Genomic DNA, 20874 nt, shown 5'->3' with positions numbered 1-20874 from the left:
TCTAGGATTATTATTGTGAATGATCATGTAAATATAACTACCGATATCAACAATATTCCTTTGCTGAATGCACAAACTTGAAGTCTTGAAAAGAAAACCCCTTAATAGTTTTTGAAATAATGGATCTCGACTTTGCGTTAAGGGATAATTTTCCTCCACTTTTTACAGATAAAAGTACCCCTGATGATAAAAGGGATAAGGAAAGGTAGGAGAGATCAAATCACATGTATCTAATGATCATGAAAAAGACTATTCTGAAAGCATTCGGAAGCATAATGTCTGAAATGACAACAACAGTTAAGGTGTTCTTTTAGGACATTAAAAAGAGGTTTGTCAAAAATAAAAAGGTTGAAATAAATACATTCTTGACAGACTTAATTTCATTGAGATATAGTGGCGCAGGTAATATCAAGGAGTACATTATGAAAATATCTCATCCTGCTTCTAAATTGAGTGCACTTAACGTAACACTCTCTTAGAAATTACTCGTGCATCAAGTCTCGATATACTTTCCTACACAGTTTTGCCAATTTAAGGTGAGTTATAACTGTCAAAAAGAAATTTGGTCTCTAAATGAACTCATCTCATACTATATAGAGGAAGAAAAAAGGTTGAAATAAGATAAGACAGAACGTGCTTATCTAACCTCAACCCACTACTAATAATGGCAAGGGATGCAAAAGGAAGAATGCTAAGAAAGCTATAGATACGACACCACAAAAGAAACAACAAAAGGAATTGGTTGAATCGAGAAAAAATGGTTGTTTCTTCTGTGGAGTTGAAGGGCATAAGAAGAAACATTGCGCCAACTATCATGATTAGTGTGTTAAGAAAGGTATTCTTCTTAATTTGCTTTGTTCTAAGGATGATTTAATTTGAATATCTAGACATATATGGTGGACAGATTTTGATGCAACATCTCACATCAATCTATCTATGCATGGTTGCCTGAGTTACCAAAAGCCTAGTAATAGTCAAAGATATATCTACGTGAGTGATGGCAACACAATTGAAATTGAGGCAATAGGAGTTTTTAAATTATTATTAAAAATTGGATTTTATTTGAATTTTAATGAAATATTTATTGTACTGTCTTTTCAATAGAATTGAGACAAATTCGATTTTTCTTGTTCATTTGAAAATGAAAAGTTTAGATTATTTCATGATTTAAAATTGGTTGGTTCTAATTCTTTATTATATTATGATAATCTATATTTAATTAATACAATTACTTCATCTAATGAATCCCTACATTTGAATACTAGAGGTGTAAAGAGAAAAATTAATAATTGAGAATTTAGTTGCATTATGGCACAAGAGATTAGGTCATATATTCAAACACAGAATAAAGAGGCTTGTGTCAAATGAAAATCTTGACCCCTTAAATTTTGCAAAGTTTGATGATTGTATTAATTATATAAAGGGGAAACAAACCAATTAAAGAAAATTTGAAGCCAACTGGACTTTAGAAGTCTTAGAACTTATACATATGGATTTTTGTTGGCCATTCCCTACATCTGTTTGGAATCGTCAATAATATTTTATAACGTTCATAAATAATTTTCAAGATATGCTACATGTGTCTCAATTATGAAAAGTCATAGTTACTGGATGTGTTAAATAATTTTAAACCTGAAATTGAGAAACAACTCAAAAAAAATAAAATCAGAAGTGTCAGATCTGATCATAATGGTGAGTATTATGGTAGATATAACGGTTTAGATAAATAATGTCCAAGAATGTTTGCTAAATATTTAGAAGAATGCGATATCATCCCGCATTATATTATGTGGGGTTCACCCACTGTGAATGGTATTGTTGAAAACTGAAAAATGAAATAGGCTGCTTAAGGATATTGTGAGGACTATGATTTATCATTCTACTTTGCCACAGTCACTCGAGTGAGAAGTACTTAAAACTGCAATGTATATTCTTAACAAACTTCCAACTAAGGTAACTACCAAAACCCCTTATGAGTTTTGGATTACAAAATTTTAATTTGAAATATTTACATATTTGGGAATGTCCAAACAAGGCAAGACTTTATAGGCTAAATCAAAAGCAACTAGATTCAAGGACGATAAGTTGTTATTTTATTGGATATTCTGAAAGATCCAGGGGTTATAAATCTTATGATCCCATATCTAAATTAATTTTCAAAACAGAAAATGTTTGATTCTTTAAGGATGTTGAGTTTGGAGAAAAAGATAGACACCTTGTCTTTGAAGAGTAATATATTAATATTCCTATAGGTGCCATTGATTTTGTTTGGAGCCCTATTTCTGATCTTGTTCATGATGCAATAGATCAAGATAATGTCGGGGAACCTCCCATTCAATGAATTGTTGCAAAAGAACAAATTTTACCACCTTAAGAACAAATGCCATTAAAAAAATGCATTAGAGAAAATGAGAAGTACAATCCTAGATGATTACATTTCTCGAAGAACATGAGGATGACACTAAAATGATGAAAGATGATCCAATCAACTTCCCTCAAGTTATGAAAAGTTCAAACTCTCAAAAGTGAATCAATACCACGAATAAAAAGATCAAGTTTATAAAAGACAATGATATCTGAGATCTTGTTCCATTGTCAGAAGGAACAAAATTTATTGGTTGTAAATGGATATTTAAGGTCAAGAAGAATTTGAATGGCAATGTGAAAAGGTACAAAGCTCGTCTTGTCGCAAAAGTTAGAAGGCATCGACTATAAAAAGACTTTCTTTTCAATTTCTTCAAATGACTCTTTTAGGGCTATAATGATATTAGTGATGTATTTCAATCTTGGGTTACGTCAGATGGATATAAAAATAATGTTTTTTAATGGTAACATTGATAAGACAATCTATACGGTGCAGCCAAAAACTTTGTACCAAGAGATTTTAAAAATATGGTTTGCAAACTTAAAAAATCTATTTATGACTTCAAACAAGCATTTCGATAATGGAATTTTAAGTTTCATCAAGTAATCATCTTATTCGATTTTGAGAAGAATTTGGTCGATGAGTGTATATACCATAAATTCTGTGGGAGCAAATATATTTTTCTAGTATTGTATGTTGATGATATTTTGCTCGTGAGCAATAATATAGACTTATTGCATGAAACCAAAAGATTTTAGTTAAGAATTTTAAGATGAAAGATTTTGGTGATGTGTCTTTTGCGCTAAGCACACAGATACACAGGGATTACTCTCGAGGTAATTTTGGAATATCATAAAAGAGCCATATTGAAAAGATTCTCAAAAAATATGGCATGCAAAATTGCAAATCAGGTGACACCTTTGTGGTTAAGAGACACAAGTTTAGTTTCAATCAGCGTCATAAGAATGTTTTTGAGGAAAAAGAAATGCAAAAGATTCCTTATGCACCAACACTAGAGAGTCTAATGTATGTTCAGATCTATATGCATCTGAATATTGTATACATTATTGGATGTTGGGTGGATATTTAAACAATTCAAGATTAGACCTATGGAAAGCAACCAAATGGATATTGCGGTATTTACAAAAACAAAAGACTACATGTTCACATTTCGGATGCCAGATGAACTCGAAATCATTAGGTATACTAATTCCAATTATATTGGATGTCAAGATAGTATGAAATCAACATCAAACTATATCTACTTATTGGCTAGGGATGTCATATCTTGGAAGAGTGCTAACCAGTCTCTTATAGTCTCTTCTATTATGGTAGTAGAGTTCATAACTTATTATGCAGTGTCCAATCATGGAATTTGGATACAAAATTTTGTCACAAGATTACATGCAATAGATGGTATTGAAAAATCACTCAAATTATTTTGTGATAATAAGTCAGCAACTCAAAATTCTAATAATAATAGGAGATCAACCAAATCAAAATATATAGACATCAAGTTCCTGACTCTTAAAAAAAATTCAGAATGGATAGTTGTCTATAGAACATATCGGAACAAACTCCGTAATTGCGAATCCGCTCACTAAAAGATTGAAATCCAAAATATTTTATGAGTACACTGCTCATATAGGTGTCATGTCATTAAATGATATTTAGTTTTAATGGGAATTTGTTATTCTAAATGCCTTTACGGCATTGATTTTTTAGTTATTAATGTTTTAAAGATATTTTTTACATAATTAAAGTTTGGACTTGTTCACACTCTGATTTTTTTTTTGTATGGTTTGATCTTACAAGAGTTTAAGGTGGATGGATCAGTTAGAAAAGCCGCTTTGACCCTATATTGGTGTAACAAAGGCTGCTTTGCAATGCATTGATCCTATGTTATTGAATTGGTTGTTGATACATTTTGATAATGACAACAAAATTGAATTCATGCGGTTATTTTGTAAAACATAATTATAAAATTACACATATAGTCCAAATCTGAAGTAATGAACATCAAATTTACACAACTTACAAAGTCCTCACCAGAAATTAAAGCAGAAACAGCGACTGGAGATTGTAAGGCCCTGTTATGTTGGGAGTCCCTCCCCACATCGCCTCCGCAGACTGCAAGTTCGCCGCTTCAGTTGGATGATTAGCGTCGAAAAATAAATAATCTTTGGGATTATCACATAGCTCGTATTCTTTCATTCCTCTCTTTCCTCCGCAGCTAAAATATCCTCGGAATGGCCCGCTACCACAGCAAGCACTCTTCACTTCCTTAAAACCTTTTTTAAGTAATCAACGAATAAAATGTTACTCAACTACCTTTGCTAATTGTTAGCAGTATTATACTACTATTTTAAAAAAGATCTAGAGATGCCACTAATTCTGCAGACATTTCTCTGCATCTAATATGAAAGATTGTAGTACTTAAGAATTTTCCCCATCATTCGTGAAAGTGTTCAAGAACATACCGAATTTGGACGGATTTTGTACTGTCGCGATGGAAGCTGTGAAGACGTCAAAATACGAGTACTTAAAATCTTTGAGCCGTTTTTGTAGCAACTGGAGTTTTTGGGAAAGCAATACGTTGTGTAATTTAGCCAAAGCTGTGACATGTTCCACGCACTCTCCATTTCCTCCCGCGGCCACATTGGCTGCTCTAAGCCTTGGCAAACAGCCTAAAGGGCCCAAATTTAAAATCCCGAATTTTCTTCCACCTTCCCCGTGAATTTTCTGTCAGTCAATTAACAATGGGATTAGATACATGGATATTAAACACACTATGCCAAAAGGCAACATATAGGGAAGGGGCGAGAAGGGAAAAAAAATGTGGAAATGGGGATTACAAATTGTATTTTACTTCATTTCGGGTAGATTAGTAATTTTATATTTTGTTACACTATTTCTTAACTTAGTTACACCAGATTCGAACTTTTATTATACCATTTTCAACCCAATTACATCAAAGGGTAAATTTGTCGAAAATGAAACTTGTGAAATCCCATCCACATATTTGAGATGGTTTGTGATAATCAAACTGGTACTTCAATGCGAGAAACATAAACACTAAACCATTGGTATAACGATGTTTCAGTTACGGCACTAAAAAGTTAAGTTTAGGTAGTTTCAGTTTCGATCATTACCATATAATAGGCCCTCGACAACTTGCGATCCTTTTTTAGAGGAAATGGTACTATCAACTAAGCCAATATGTGTTGGCCTAGGAAATTCCAATATTAACAATAAAGAGTTAACAAAGTTGAAAGAGATAATAATCGAGAATGTTTTGATCTAGTAATTAAGGTTGAAATTTTGTAATTTAGAGATTCTGAATTCTTAAACCCCACATTTTCCCTACTAATTTTTCCTACTAAAAAAAAGGTTGTAAAAAGAAAGAAAATCGGAATATTACCTGAACCACCGATGTAATGTTACAAACTTATGATAATGATATTATTAGTTATATGTATTATATAATGTCTGTTAGTATATATATAATATAATTGATATTATTAATTATACTAATAATTATATATGTGTACTAATACAAATTATTAATTGGTTATACTAAATTTACTAATACATTTATACTAAATTCCTAATTACACTTAATACAATAACAATTTTTTCTTAAAAAAAGCACAAGCACAATAATGAATTAGTGATTGTATTTGTGTCAAAAGTGAAAACTTGACTACTTTAGTTATATTTATTTCATCATGTTGGATTGTATTCAAATAATTTTTGTTTGATTGTTTTTATAAGTTTCAATTGCAAAATTACAATGAATAATAATTTGATGATGTGTTGATATTTTAGTACTTGATTATTTGTTAAAATTTAACTATAATAAAATTATATAATAAATTTTTAAACTGGGCGGGGCAGGGGGAGCGGGAGGCGGGGGATGGGGCGGGCGCAAGGGTAGGGGGAATTTGTAGGCATCTCCCTCCCCAACCCCATCCCGTTGCCATCCCTACCCTCGACCACTTGTGATCCGTTTTTAGAGGAAATGGTACTATCAACTAAGCCAATATGTGTTGGCTAAGGAAATTCCAATATTAGCAATAAAGAGTTAACAAAGTTGAAAGAGAAATAGCTGAGAAGGTTTTGATCTAGTGATTAAAGTTGAAATTTTGTAAGTTAGAGATTCTGAATTCTTAAACCCCACATTTTTCCTACTAAAAAAATGGTTGAAAAAAGAAAGAAAATCGGAATATTACCTGAACAACCGATGTAATGTTGCCAACCACCATTGCCACATAATCTTGTGGTGCATACAACTTAAATATACTGGAATTATTAGTCAACGGGCTCAAGTAATCATTACTACCAATGCCAAACAAGTATACAGCATTTTTCACCACTCGTCTTGCGGCTCTTTTACCTATATTCAACCTCAAATGTTTCTTAGCTTTCCTAAAGTTCTTGAATTGCATTTTAAGGTCGATCACCTGAAAAATGACATGAAAAACTGACCTATTAGCAATTAGATGTGACTAAAATATTGGAATTAATTGCATAATCACAAGTTAATACGTACCAATCCGGTATTAGTTTCAGCAAGAGCACCAGCACCACCAGATGCAAAGTTCACGCCATTAGTCAAGAATTCATGATATCCAGTTTGCAGGTATGGTGGAATTAGAGATAATTTTGCAAATTCAGCTGCAAAAAGTCACTACTAGCTTTAAATATATTTTAAAGATTAATCTTTTAAACATCGTCGTTATAAAAGTTTTTTTCTTTAAGCACTAACAGATATAGATGCATAACGTATCAAGTATCAAATACTCTATTTGCACACGCTTTAGCAAGCAAGATTAATTTGTAAACATATAGATTTTTGCAAGAAAGCGCTCTTACCTATAAAATCAGGGATAATGCGGCCATCAGTGAACCTCCCGGTTGGGAGCTTAAAAAATGTTTCTCCATAAGGCGGAAAATTTGCCTGGAAAGTAGTGGTTGTCTTAATGAAGTCATTGTTTCCAGGATCAAAAAGTGAATCACCAAAGACAAAGAGGGCAACAGGGGCTTTAGGATAAAGGCCAGGAAGGCAATTAGAGGGGATTGTAAGACTTGCAAGGAAGAATAATGCTGCGAAGTGAAGTTGGACGTACGAATTTGCCATGTTTTATAACACTTGTATCTATTTTCTTTGGCGATCTTGATGCCCAGTGTCAATTATATATTTCTTCATGGGCAAGTCAATTCATAGATTAGGCAAATTGCTCAATAGTTTTTGAAGTGCCAGTTGGATTGGAATCTTCTACTGGACCTGGCTACTAGGAGAAATTGAACAACCATCTGCATAATTGCTGGCAAGTACAATAGGAAATTTAGAAATGTTATAGATTGCTGAGATTATATTAGTAATTAACTAGGTGAATAATCAACGTTAAGCATTTAATTGAAAAAGTCAGCCTCTTATTAAGCCGCCAGAAGAAATAAAAAAATGTTCAAGTTAAGCACCACAAGTTAAGACCTTCATTGATGATTGATCTAACCGGGATATTGGACAAAATTAATGCAGAAGTCAATACATTTGGTACTCCCTTGTTTTTTTTCTACCTTTGTAAATAAAGAAGGATTAATTACATCTACCTCTCTTGAGGTTTTTGGCCAAACTATCTGCCCAAACCCCGAGGTTTAGTCAAATAACAGATACCCCGTTTAAGAAACTTCTGTTACATATCTTGGACAGAATTAGTAAAATGATTGGATGCCCAGAACACTTATGAGCTGGATCAGTGCATTTTAAAAACTGGAAAAAGTAAATTTTCAAATTACGCAGCTATCTGTTTTGGAGATGAAAGGCAACAAAGGCATTCCTGCGCACCTTTGTCACTATATATTACATCAGATCCATGTTCACACACACTTTCTGATAAACTATTCTCTCCATGGTTTAGAAACTTACCCTTTGATTCTGATCATTCCACTCCAAAATAACTGAAATATCTTCTCTGCATATCCAGAGTCCGCTACAATAGGTGCATCGAGCAAGGCTCATTTGCATTTCTATTCCTTTTTCTTTTTTGACAAAAAGCAAATTTCATTAACGGATTATTGAAAATTGTCTAATACAATTTGATTTACAAGTTAGGTTCATGAGTAAAAGATTATGTCCCACATTGGTCTGAGAGATAGAGAAAGAGCGGTTAATATGTAAATAAGGATCCGAGACCTAATGGCTTAAGTTTTTGGATCAAAATTGGGTTCCTGACTTACATATTGAGCGCTTTGATAGGCTCTCTCGAGGTGTTTCTTCCTATTAAATTGGTATCAGAGTTTTAGGTTGCGAGACTGGGCTACTAATGGATAAGTGGATTCTTCTAAGAGTTGGACCGGTAAAAATTCTCTTCTTGATGGTGGACCAAAGTGCCCAAGTGCTAAAATTTGGTTAGTGTTGGACCAGGTGCGCCATGGGTTTAGTAGGGGGGTCTGGTCGGTGTTAGACCAAAGAGTCAAAGATTTGCAGGATTCCAAAAATGCAGTTTGGATCTTGAAGAACAATGGGTCCCTGTTTGGGAAAGAGGTGACCTTAGATGATAAGTTGGATTTGCGTTGAGTATTAAAGTGGGTTTGAAAAAGGGTTTGTAAATTTAGGTTTAATGTGAGGGATACTCTTGAAGGAGGAGATTTGTTAGGTTCATGAGTAAAAGGATTATATCTCACATTGGTCCGAGAGATAGAGAAAGGACGGTTAATATGTAAGCAAGGATCCGAAATCTAATGGTTTAAACTTTTGAATTAGAGTTGGATTCCTGACTTACATTTTAGACTCTTTGGTGGGTTCTCTCAAGGTGTTTCTCACTATCATTACATCTCTGCGATGTTAAACATGCATTTAAAATAATAAATCTGCAATTTAATAACTAGTCCAGTAGATATGAATGATTTTGAACAAATCTAAAAAATACAAGAAAATTTCAAATTACCTTTTAATAAGATAAATCACTGTAACTCCCTTCTGTACATATTTCAATCAACACATCTACTAATCAAATGGCTTTAAACTTCAATAACAATAATCACATCTGTTGAGATAGATGCAAGATCCAAAGACATTCTAGATTTGACAACCAGATTTGAAGTAAATTCGAATCAAACAAAAAAATGAAGATAAAATCCATTTGGATTAACTATTTTTGGGGGTTTTTTGAAAATTTTTACTATAGCAGAGTTTTTAGAGTATATTTTAGGATATTTTTAGGAAATATTTTGGAATATTTAAGAGTAGAAAAATTTTTAGAATATATTTTAGGATATTTTTTAAACATTAAGAAAAATTTAGACTACTTTTTAGAATACTTTATAGAGTACTTTTTAAAAATTTTCAATTTGAAAAACTGATGAATCCAAACAGAGGAGCAATATAAAATTCTCACTATAAACTCCTAGGAGAAATAAACGAGTCTCACTAAAAAAGCTTAGCAAAGACATTATTGAAAAACATCATAAAATGGAATCCATGGAATGGTCTACTTCCTGAAGAAGAAGGACTTTCTGAGAGGATGAGAGGAAGTAGAGACCTGTTGGAGGAACGAAGAGGTAAAGAAAAGTTTGCACTTCTGTTTTATAAACTAAAGAAATCACTGACAAAGCAGCTTCATTAATTAGATTCACAAAGTTCTCCTAATCAACAAATTCATTAGTTTCACATTCCCAGTCCTCCTATTTGAAAAGGTTCCATCAATTTCACCATTTTTTAAAACCTGCTCCACTCTTTTTTATACTCCTTTAAAAATGCATAATCATCATTTATAGCTTGACCTAATTTTAACTCTTTTTCATTATTTATAGATAACCCAAACCGGTTGCTCACCTATAGGTGCATGACCTGATAGTAAACCAAGGTTCTTGAAACCTTCACCAATACCCACTGTCCAGTTTCCATATTTGGTACATCATCCGTTTTTCAACCTTAGATTATCAGTTGGGGGTACTATTCATGATGAATCCGTGCCTAATTTCACAAAAAAAAAACTGTTCACAAAATTAAAATTTTAATTAATACCTGCTTACTAGAAAAGAAGAAATCACAGAGTTTTCATTAAAGAAATGTAAATCAAATGTGAAAAAAGAAAAAAGAAATCTACTCGAACAACTAAAAGAAAACACACTCACTAAAAATTTCGAAATTAAACAAAAAGCTCTTACTTGATCAACGCCCACTAATCATATTAACCATATAATGATTAAAAAAAAAATCCAGTCTTCCATGGATTTTCAAACCCAATTTCTAAAACTCTCAAATCTTCAAAATAATTAAAAAGAAATTGTCTTGATCCTTGAATTATGGACGTTCACATGCATGTCAGAATCTTGATTTTGATTGTCCAAAACTTAATCCACAAGTGCTTGCTTTCTTACTTCTTCCTCCTCGGATTTAATAACCTTCGATTTTATTATTATTATTATTACTATTATTGCCTGTATTGAGTATCAAGATTGGGACTTTGGGAGAAATGAACGATATTCTTGGGACTTTGGGAGAGATGAACGATATTCTTGAACCCTGAGGCATGTTGATAAACTTTTGTGTAACCAATGTATAAAACGCCCAAGGGGTATTTGCAGAACAAAAAATGAGCAGGCCTATGTAATGGCATCTTTGGGCTTGCACAATATTTTTTTCTTGACATCAGATGCATCTCTAACGGCTTTAGATGTTAGGGGGTTTTTGGACAAACGTTTGTATAGTCAAGAGGTGAGACTGTTATTTAACAAAACTTCAAGGTTTGTTTAGTAACTTGGCTAAATCTCAAGGTTGAAAAATTAATGTAATTAACCCATAAAGAAATGGAAATTCCAAGGGACACTAACCTCCTACATTACAGGTTATTAGAGCAAGTAATGTTGGAAATAATGCGCTCAAAAAATTGAATTAAGATTGTATAGAATTAATTATGGCAATAAATCACTAACAAAGGCATACACATAAATTTATGAGGAAAAGCAATAGAGGAGAATATATTACTAGACTATAAACCTTTCTTAAGTCATCATGTAGCCCCCAAAAAAAAATTAAGATGACATATGCAATGACGTTGAAGCTTGATCATCAAAAATCAATCGATATGATTGTGTTTCCTCTTCTATGCATTTAATTTGGTTTAAATCAAAAAATTACAAAGCACTAATTCTATTTTGCACCCTCAAACTTATATGTCTTTTGTTTTACTTTCTAACATCAATTTTGGATATTTTGTACCTTATCGTCTCAAATTTCTCCTACTTAAATATAACCTATAATAGTGTTTATATATGTGTAGTTTAATCCAATCACAAATCAATAGTTTAAAGCCATAATTAAGAGGTCATTGAAATTGCAATTATATTTAACTCCATTTTTGTAAAAATATAACTACTACCTAAAATATAATGCTCCAAGAAGTTTTTTTTAGTTGTATTTCCTTTTCAAATCTCACTTTTTGCGGCTGTACGATTAGATTATGGACTTAACAAACATTTAGCAAAGAGAGTAGGCATTGTAGTAGGTACCTAGATGCCAAAAAAAATAATTCTCTTAATTTGAATACTAGTTTGAAAACCATTCACATTATTTTAGCAAGGTTGGACATATCACACATGGAAAATGGGAAAATTGCACTTGCAGTCCTTTATGTATGGGGGTTGGAGCAAACTAGTCCACAATGCTTTATTCAAATTAAACAAATGTAGTCTCTAGAGTATTCAATTTCAATCTAATTAATCCCTAATGTTTCAACCTAAAAAAATATAATTCCTAAAGTATATTAATTGACTGAATTAGTCCCTAATGTTTTATAAAATCTAAGAAAATTTATTTATATAATATAAAAATCCATCAAAATTCGTGAAATTTATATACACGTCATAACAATTTATAGTTAAATCATAAAATTTTTAATACCCTAGAAAATAAGTTTAAGGTAATCTAAAAAATCTAATTTTAACACTGGAACAAAGCATGTGTAGTGCATGTGTTCTTTTCTACACGTTTTGTGTACTTTTTTTAATAAGTAAATTAAGTATTGTAATTATATATGCACTTTTGTATACTTTTATGTACAAATTACAAAAATGGAATATCTACAAAATGTCTTTATTTTGTCAAAAGTGAATATCTTACCTTTACTTTATACTTTATTAATGTTTTTAAAATCTTTGTGGTCTTTCTAGAATTTTCTATAACTTTGATGAACCTTTTCAAACATTTGTTTTATATTATTAAATTTGGTTATGTTTTATAAACCATTATGAACCAATTTGGTTAATTATTATACTTTAGAAACTATATTTGTTTAGATCGAAACATTAGGGATTAATCGATCGAAATTGGATACTTTAGGGGTTGCTTTTATTTTGGTTGAAACATAAACACAATACTTTGAGGTCTAAAGTGCAATTTTCTCCATAGAAAATCAGGTAATCTTGGAAACATAAACACAATACTTCCAAAACTAAGCTGATGATAAGCAAGGGCTGATGTAGTCTGAGCGTAGTAGGGCCTATTGCCCACGAGAAACTCTTGTATGTACTAAAAAAATCTGACAACTATAGTTTTGCATTAATTTTTGCCCTTTTGTAAATAGTGGGATCTAGGTAGGATGATTAGATTAGGTACGATTTAATGCAATTGTTGTGTTTTATCCACAATATATGGTGTGTACGTACTGATGCAGTTGTATTTACAAATTAAGTTGGTGTACATAAATAAAATTTAAAAATACATCAATGTTATATAAACATACATTATATTATAAAAAAAAGTACAACAATCAAACAATCAGACAAAATTTCCAATTATATCTGTCAATTGTTTGTAAATAACTCCACCTACTGCGTATGCTATATATAGCTAATTTAGTACAATATTCTATAACCTACTATTTTACCAATTTGCTGTCCATCTTCCAACCAAAATATTTTAGTAGTCATATCTCCGCTCTCTAGAATCAACATCATTTAATTATAAACTAACTAAGTATTAGTTCCAAGTCGTAAAAAACTTTATTAACTCCTTTCTATTGTGATTTTGAATTTGTCATTTATAATAAATAACTAATTTACTCTAACTTAAGTAACTGATAAATTTGTTAGTGTCTTTATGTGGTATTTTCTAATTAATCATCGAATTTATAAGTCATTGTTTTTGTTTTAAGGGTTAATTCCAATGAACCTCCTCAAATAATACTATTTTCTCACTTTGCCCCTAAAGATTTAATTGTACCCTTGCACCTCTTATACTATTAATAATACTCCCAATTAAGTGCAATCAGGTTGGACAGTCCAATTTATAGTTGATTTGGTCATGTGCAGCTCATGTGATTCTGTGAAGTGACCAAACTTTTCCTAATACTTCATTACACATTTATTCTAGGTAGTCCATCTTGACATTTGTAAAGAAAAAGATATCTTAGTGCTTTCTATGCGTTAAATCATCTATTATCCAACAAATCTTTGCATTATTAAAACATTTAGTACACGTTCATTTTTGTCAGCCCATATCATTACCAAACTAATATGTTATTACGCCTTTGGGAATATTGGAATTATAAAGGATGGATTGGTACAATTAAACCTTCGAGGCAAGTTCTGAAAAGAGTTTTTTTTTTTAGGGCTTTATTGGAATTAACCCTTGTTTTAGTGATTAACCTTTTACTTTTTGTGATTAATATTTTTGTTAGTTTGTTAGCTGTCACCTACTTTAATTATAAGTTTAACTCGACAGACATAGATACTACAAGGGGAAGACCAATAATGAAGAGTCATTCCACATGGAAGAAGCCAATGATAGCAATAGTGGGAAAATTTGTTCCAAAAATTGGTATTTATCAAGTTGATGATTTGTTAACAAATACCAGGTTTAGGGAAAAAATTATTACTCATCATCCTAATTTTTACGATGAAATGTGAAGATATAATCATGTAAAAAAAAAAACACTTACGTTGAAGGTGTATAAAAGATTAATCTAGTGAGTCAATATTAAAGAAAAAAATAGTAAATTCTGCCAAAAAATCATAATGGTTTTTTAAATTATAGTAATTAGTTTTGTCACAAAAACTAAGTGAAGTGTTAAGACTAGAAAGGAAGAATAATGCTACTAAGTGAAGTTGGATATGCAAATTTGCCATGTTTTAACACTCTGTATCTATTTTCTTTGGCGATCTTCCTGCCCATTGTCAACTATATATGTCGGCAAGTCAATTCATACTTAGGCAAACCGCTCTTTTTGGGTTGTAGCATATCTGTACCAGCTGGGTCCGAAATACTGCACCTACCCACTAGAATTGTAGGAAACTAACCCACATGATAGAATAATTCAAGCGAATCACACACTCAAAGTAATAGCTTGGCAGCGGAATATTTATATATAAACAAACGGAACAGCTAAAGAAAGAAACGAAGGACGACAAAAGCTTCAGGAGGCAAACTTCTCAGATTGTTTTTCAATTCTCGGCTGTCAATAACAAGGCTACCAGTAGTGGTTTATATAGACCACTTTGTCTCCTAAAACTTAGCTTCCAAATCACAAAGGGAATACAATTGGACTTGGACTTAAAGAAACCAATACCGACTAGGAAACCAAGACTTGATTTAACTACTACATAGCCTCCCTTAAATCAAGATCTTCAAATTTTACCAAGCCGAGCATCTTCTTCGATTTCATAAACATCTCCAATTTGAGCGGCTTTGTCAAAATATCAGCTACTTGATCTTCACTTCTGCAATAGTCAATGACAATTTCTTGCTCTTGAACCAACTCACGAATAAAATGATACTTGATGTCAATATGTTTGCTGCGCCCATGAAAAACTGGATTTTTTTGTCAACTTAATAGCGGACATGCTATCACAAAATATTGTGGTAGGACCATCTTGCTTGTGTTGTAAGAATCCAAGCATTCTCCGCAACCAAAGTGCTTGAGTAGTACTACTTGTAGCCGTCATGTACTCTGCTTCTGCTGTGGACAAAGCAACCACCTGTTGTTTCTTTGAGGACCAAGAAAATACACCAGATCCCAAGTAAAATGCATAACCAGAAGTGCTTCTCCTTTGTATTGTGTCACCAGCCCAATCACTATCAGTGTATCCAACAAGGTTGTTATCATATGAAGATAAATAAAATATACTGTCAGATTGCGTACCTTGAACGTATTTCAAAATTCTCTTAGCGGCTTGGAAGTGAGACTAGCATGGAGATTCCATGAATCTACTAATCAAACCAACTCCATAAGTGATGTCAGGTCTCGTAGAAGTTAAATACCTGAGACTCCCCACCAACCTCCTAAAATAAGTAGCATCAACAAAATCACCAGTACTATCTTTGGTTAATTTCAATTTTTTTTCAACCGGCGTCATCATTGGTTTAGCCACATCCATCTTAAACTTCTTCAGAATATCACTTGCATACTTCCTTTGTGAGATAAAAATTCCATCATTCAACTGATGAATCTCAATACCAAGAAAATAAGACATCAATCCCAAATCTGTCATCTCAAATTGACTAATCTTGGCCTCCCTGAATTCAGAAATTAGTTTGGGATTGTTGCCTGTAAATATCAAGTCATTCACATACAAGCATACAATAAGGACATCTCCTCCAGGGTTGAATTTGATGTACAGAGTATGCTCATATGGACATCTCAGAAAACCATGCTCAATAAAATAAGTATCGATGCGAGTATACCAAACTCTAGGAGCTTGTTTCAACCCGTACAGGCTGCTCAACATATACCTCTTCTTCTAGAAAACCATTTAAAAATGCGGATTTCACATCCATTTGATGAATTTTCCAGCAATTATTTGTAGCAAGTGATACAATCATACGAACCGTATCAAGTCTGGCAACTGGTGCAAAAATTTCAAAATAATCAATACCTGCCTTCTACTTATAGCCTTTGACAACCAATCTCGCTTTGAAGCGATCCACCTCTCCTGTTGGCTTATACTTGGTCTTATATACCCATTTCACTCCAATTGGCTTCTTTTCAGGTGGGATAGTGGTCAACTCCCATGTATCATATTTCTCAATGGCATGAATTTCTTCATCCATTGCACGAACCCAACAATCATCTTTGACAGCTTCTTTAAATGAGACAGGATCACAATCTGCAAAAAGAGCAAAATTTATAATCGCGTCATCAGTTAAATCTTCATTTGTGCCAACAACATAATCATCAAATCGGGCTGGCATGCGGCGTTCTCTTTGTGGTCGGTTGGATGTCTCAACCTGAATAGTAGAAGTTGAGGGATCACCATAAGAGTGCACAACTTGCTCCACTACTTGCTTACTAGCACTCGGTCCCATAATGGGAGAAATGGATGAAAATTTTGGCGATGTCTTAGGATCTTTTCTAAACCATTCCCAAACTCCATGTTCATCAAAAGTTACATCTTTGCTAACAATCACCTTTCCTGTGTTTGGATTGAATAACTTATACCCCTTTGTCTCATGACTATAACCAATAAAAATACACTTCTCTGCTTTGTCATCCAATTTCTTTTTCAACTGATCTGGAACATGCGCATACGCAAGACAGCCAAATACCTTGAAGTGAGAAATATCCGGTTTCATGCCAGTCCAAACCTCTTGCGGGGTCTTCCCGAAATTGCATCTAGTAGGACACCTATTCAAAACATAAATAGCACAAGAGACTGCTTCAGCCCAAAAGGATTTAGGAATACCTTTGGAGTGCATCATAGACCTCACCATGTCCATTACAGTCCTATTCTTCCTTTCTGCCACACTATTTTGCTGAGGTGTATATCTGGCTGTCAATTGATGTTTTATACCATTTTCCACCAAATAGTCATCACAAACAAGATACTCAGTGCCTCTGTCAGTTCTCAAAATTTTAATAAAGTAGCCACTCTGCTTCTCTACATAATATTTGAACCTTTTAAACACATCACATGCATCAGATTTATTTCTTAAAAAATACACCCATGTCTTCCTACTGAAATCATCAATGAAGGTGATAAAATACTTACTACCACCATTGGAAGGAACTTCAACTAAACATAAATCTAAATGAATTAGTTCAAGCGGTCGATTAGCCCTCCAAGCCTTGCCTTTTGGAAAAGGATCCCTGTGCTTCTTTCCCAAAATATAAGACTCACACTTCTTGTCAGGAAACTCAACAGAAGGCAACCCAACAACTAATTTCTTTCTTGCAAGAAATTTCAAACTCCCAAAATTCAAATGCCCAAAACGCATATGCCATAACCAAGAATCATCACAAGTCACGGAATTAAAGCAAGGTAAATCACCACAGTTAAGAGAAAGAGGCCACAAACGACTACGGTTCATTTTTACCTTGGCAATTAATCCCAATTTCTCATCACATATGGTGCCATCACCATATTTAAAATGCAAATCATAACCTTTCTCAGACAATTGTCCCAAACTCAATAAATTATGATATAAACTTGGCACATAGAAAACATTAGAAATATAATTTGAAGACCCATCTTGCAAGATAATTCTGATTTTTCCTTTTCCAAGAACAGGCACTTTTTCATTGTTTCCAAATCTCATAGATGCATGAAAAGATTCATCCAAGTCAGAAAACATCTCTTTTTTACCACACATATGATTACTACAGCCAGAATCAATAAACCAATCATTCTTCATAGACTCTTCAGATGTAGAACTAGAAAACAACAAGGTCTTCTCTCTATCACTACTATTTTCAGCCACTTTAGCATACACCTCTTTATTGGACCAACATTCATTCTGATAAAGACTAATTTTACCACAATTATAACATTGGACATTAGATCTATCATGCTTTTGAAAATTATTTCTTTGACTTTGCTGTTGACTATTTTCCTGATCCCTATTAGAATTGTTTCTGGGTTGGTAAGAATAATTACCTCTTCCATGACCACGAAAGTTACCTCTGCCTCCATGTTCTCTACCTCTGAAGTTCTGGCCCCTTTGATTTGTGTCCATACGATTCACCCCCTCTTTTCCTTTTGGGTGATCTACCTTGGCTTGTAACACCTCCTCTACTGTATCCGATGGCTGCTGATTCAAGGACATCTCATACGTCAGCAATTCTCCTTCCAATTCAGCAAGTGACAAATTGTCAAGGTCCTTTGTGGCTTCAAGGACCGTCTTCTTGGTGTGAAATTTGGCAGTTAGAGATCTTAGAACTTTTTCAACAATTCTAACATTTTCCAAATTCTCACCATTGGACTCCATATCATTGACAATTTCTTTAATTGTGCCAATAAAATCTTTAACTGACTCCGTGGATTTCATCTGGGCCAACTCAAATTGTCTCCTAAGTTCCTACAATCTGATTTTTCTCACGTTAGCAGCACCTCGATTTGAGTTCACCAAAATTGTCCAAGCCTCTTTTGCCGACTATGCATGTATAAATTTTTTGGCTACATGCAACTGGACTTGAGTATTGAGATAGTACATTGCCTTGCAATCCAACTGTCTATTTCTCTCTAATTCTTTAACTGCATCGCTTGATAATTCGATACCTTCTATCAGCTCTGTATATCCTGTTTCGACAATATTCCAAACTCCAATATTTTTGAAAAAATTCTTCATCATCGACCTCCAAGCCTCAAAATCGTTTTACCATCGAAGATAAAAATGTGACAATTGTGCAAATAATTTGGATCCATATTTTAATTTCTCCGGATCTCAAACAAAGCTCCGATGCCACTTTGTAGGAAACTAACCCACAGGATAGAATAATTCAAGTGAATCACACACTCAAAGTAATAGCTTGGCAGCGGAATATTTATATATAAACAAACGGGACAGCTAAAGAAAGAAACGAAGGACAGCAAAAGCTTCAGGAGGCAAACTTCTCAGATTGTTTTTCAATTCTCGGCTGTCAATAACAAGGCTACCAGTAGTGGTTTATATAGACCACTTTGTCTCCTAAAACTTAGCTTCCAAATCACAGAGGGAATACAATTGGACTTGGACTTAAAGAAACCAATACCGACTAGGAAACCAAGACTTGATTTAACTACTACAAGAATAGACAAATTCTTTAATGAACCCAGACGGTGTGGTCCTTGAAAAAGGCACGTCACCCTTTTGGCTTGTTTAAATAGGCATACATGCTTTCACATGTTAGTTAACTAATCATGGATTAACCTACTGTTATTAGAGTAATTGACCACTACAGAAAAATTTAAAACTCTTCTTCGATATAGGCTACGGATCAAATCTTTTACTTTACATTTTTCTATAGATTTTCTTTTGGAAATTTTACCATCAGATGCATATGCATCCATTTGATTTGGTGGTAATTCTGTCCCCCAACCTTTCCCCTTAATATAGAGTCTTAGAATTTCTCTTTGACCCTTTTAGGTTCACTTCTTTCGTCGGCTAAGAGATCAAATCCTTTCACTTATATTCTTTTCTAAAATTTTTTTGAGATTTTATCATCAGATACATATGCATCCGTTTGATTCGATGGCGATTCTACCCATCCCATCCCCCATCCCCCTAGTATAGAGTCTTGGAATATATCTTTGACCCTCTTAGATTCATTTCTTTCCTTGGTTAGGGGATCAAATTTTCTAACTTACGTTCTTCTCTAAAATTTTTTGAAGATTTTATCATCAGATGCACATGCATTCATTGATTTGGTGACGATTTACCTCCTCTAACCCTTTCCCCTAGTATAGTGTCTTAGAATTTTCCATCGACAAAAGTAGAAGCAAAACAAAAAAAAAAGTTAACTAGCCATGGTTCACAGACGTAGGTGTTAACTTTTGAAGAATCCTTCAATTAATCCAAATTTATCAAAAGAACCCCTGTCAAACTCCATCATCACATTTGCTGCTTCACAACCTTTCTCCCACAAAACCTTCTTGCCCAATAACCCCACCACTAACTCCATCCTCCATCCCCAGCCCACTATCTTAAAATCCGCCCCATCTCATTCCTTAGAGATAATCAGATAAAACCCATGCTACCAATCTCCCGATCCCTCTCATCCCTTACTCGGCCCCATCTACTACCTCTCTATTGCAGATTTACTTTTTCTAAGCTATTTTTTTAATTTTCTTCCTTAGTTGCAATTATCCCCACTGTTTCCTGCGAAATAATATAAGATCTTTTTTAACTTTACAACATTGTATAGAAGTTCTTCTTTGGCATCTTCTGTTATTTACGTTATCCCCAAAGACAGAGAATAAGAATTAGATCATTGGATTGGAGACTTGTTAAATTACCAAGTGAAAGATTAAAAAATTAAAAGATTAGAAATGATGGGTGTTATTTGTGAGAAAGAGGTGTGAGAAGAAGATATTGACAAATCGGTTTGGAGAGAGCATAGAGAGGAGAAGAAGATAAGTTTACTCATCTCTGCATTTAACCAAGCAAACCGGTTGTCCTTCCCCATCAAAACGTGCACTAGAAATCTGTGATTAAGATGTATCCATAACTTCGATTTAAGTTATAGACTGTGGTACTCATATTATCCTTTTTTTAAAAAAAAAAAACTTTCAATTTTTTCCTCTTATTCTTG

General features: G+C 33.3%; 1 protein-coding gene across 1 annotated transcript; it reads right to left on the bottom strand.

The window, feature by feature from the left end:
• Positions 1-4275: 4275 nt before the first annotated feature.
• On the bottom strand, positions 4276-7598 carry LOC113734041 (GDSL esterase/lipase 1-like). Its single transcript, XM_027260355.2, has 5 exons — positions 7241-7598; positions 6918-7042; positions 6598-6828; positions 4846-5107; positions 4276-4656 (listed from the first exon to the last, which is right to left on the bottom strand). Exons 1-5 carry the CDS (start codon positions 7503-7505, stop codon positions 4421-4423), a joined length of 1119 nt encoding a protein of 372 aa, XP_027116156.1. The 5' UTR covers positions 7506-7598; the 3' UTR covers positions 4276-4420.
• Between the last annotated feature and the right edge of the window lie 13276 nt (positions 7599-20874).

The sequence above is a fragment of the Coffea arabica genome, chromosome 3c (genome assembly GCF_036785885.1).
Source record: "Coffea arabica cultivar ET-39 chromosome 3c, Coffea Arabica ET-39 HiFi, whole genome shotgun sequence".
NCBI classification, from domain to species: domain Eukaryota; kingdom Viridiplantae; phylum Streptophyta; class Magnoliopsida; order Gentianales; family Rubiaceae; genus Coffea; species Coffea arabica.
The sequence above is the reverse complement of the archived record's forward strand: the minus strand, read 5'-3'. Positions and strand labels throughout refer to the sequence as shown.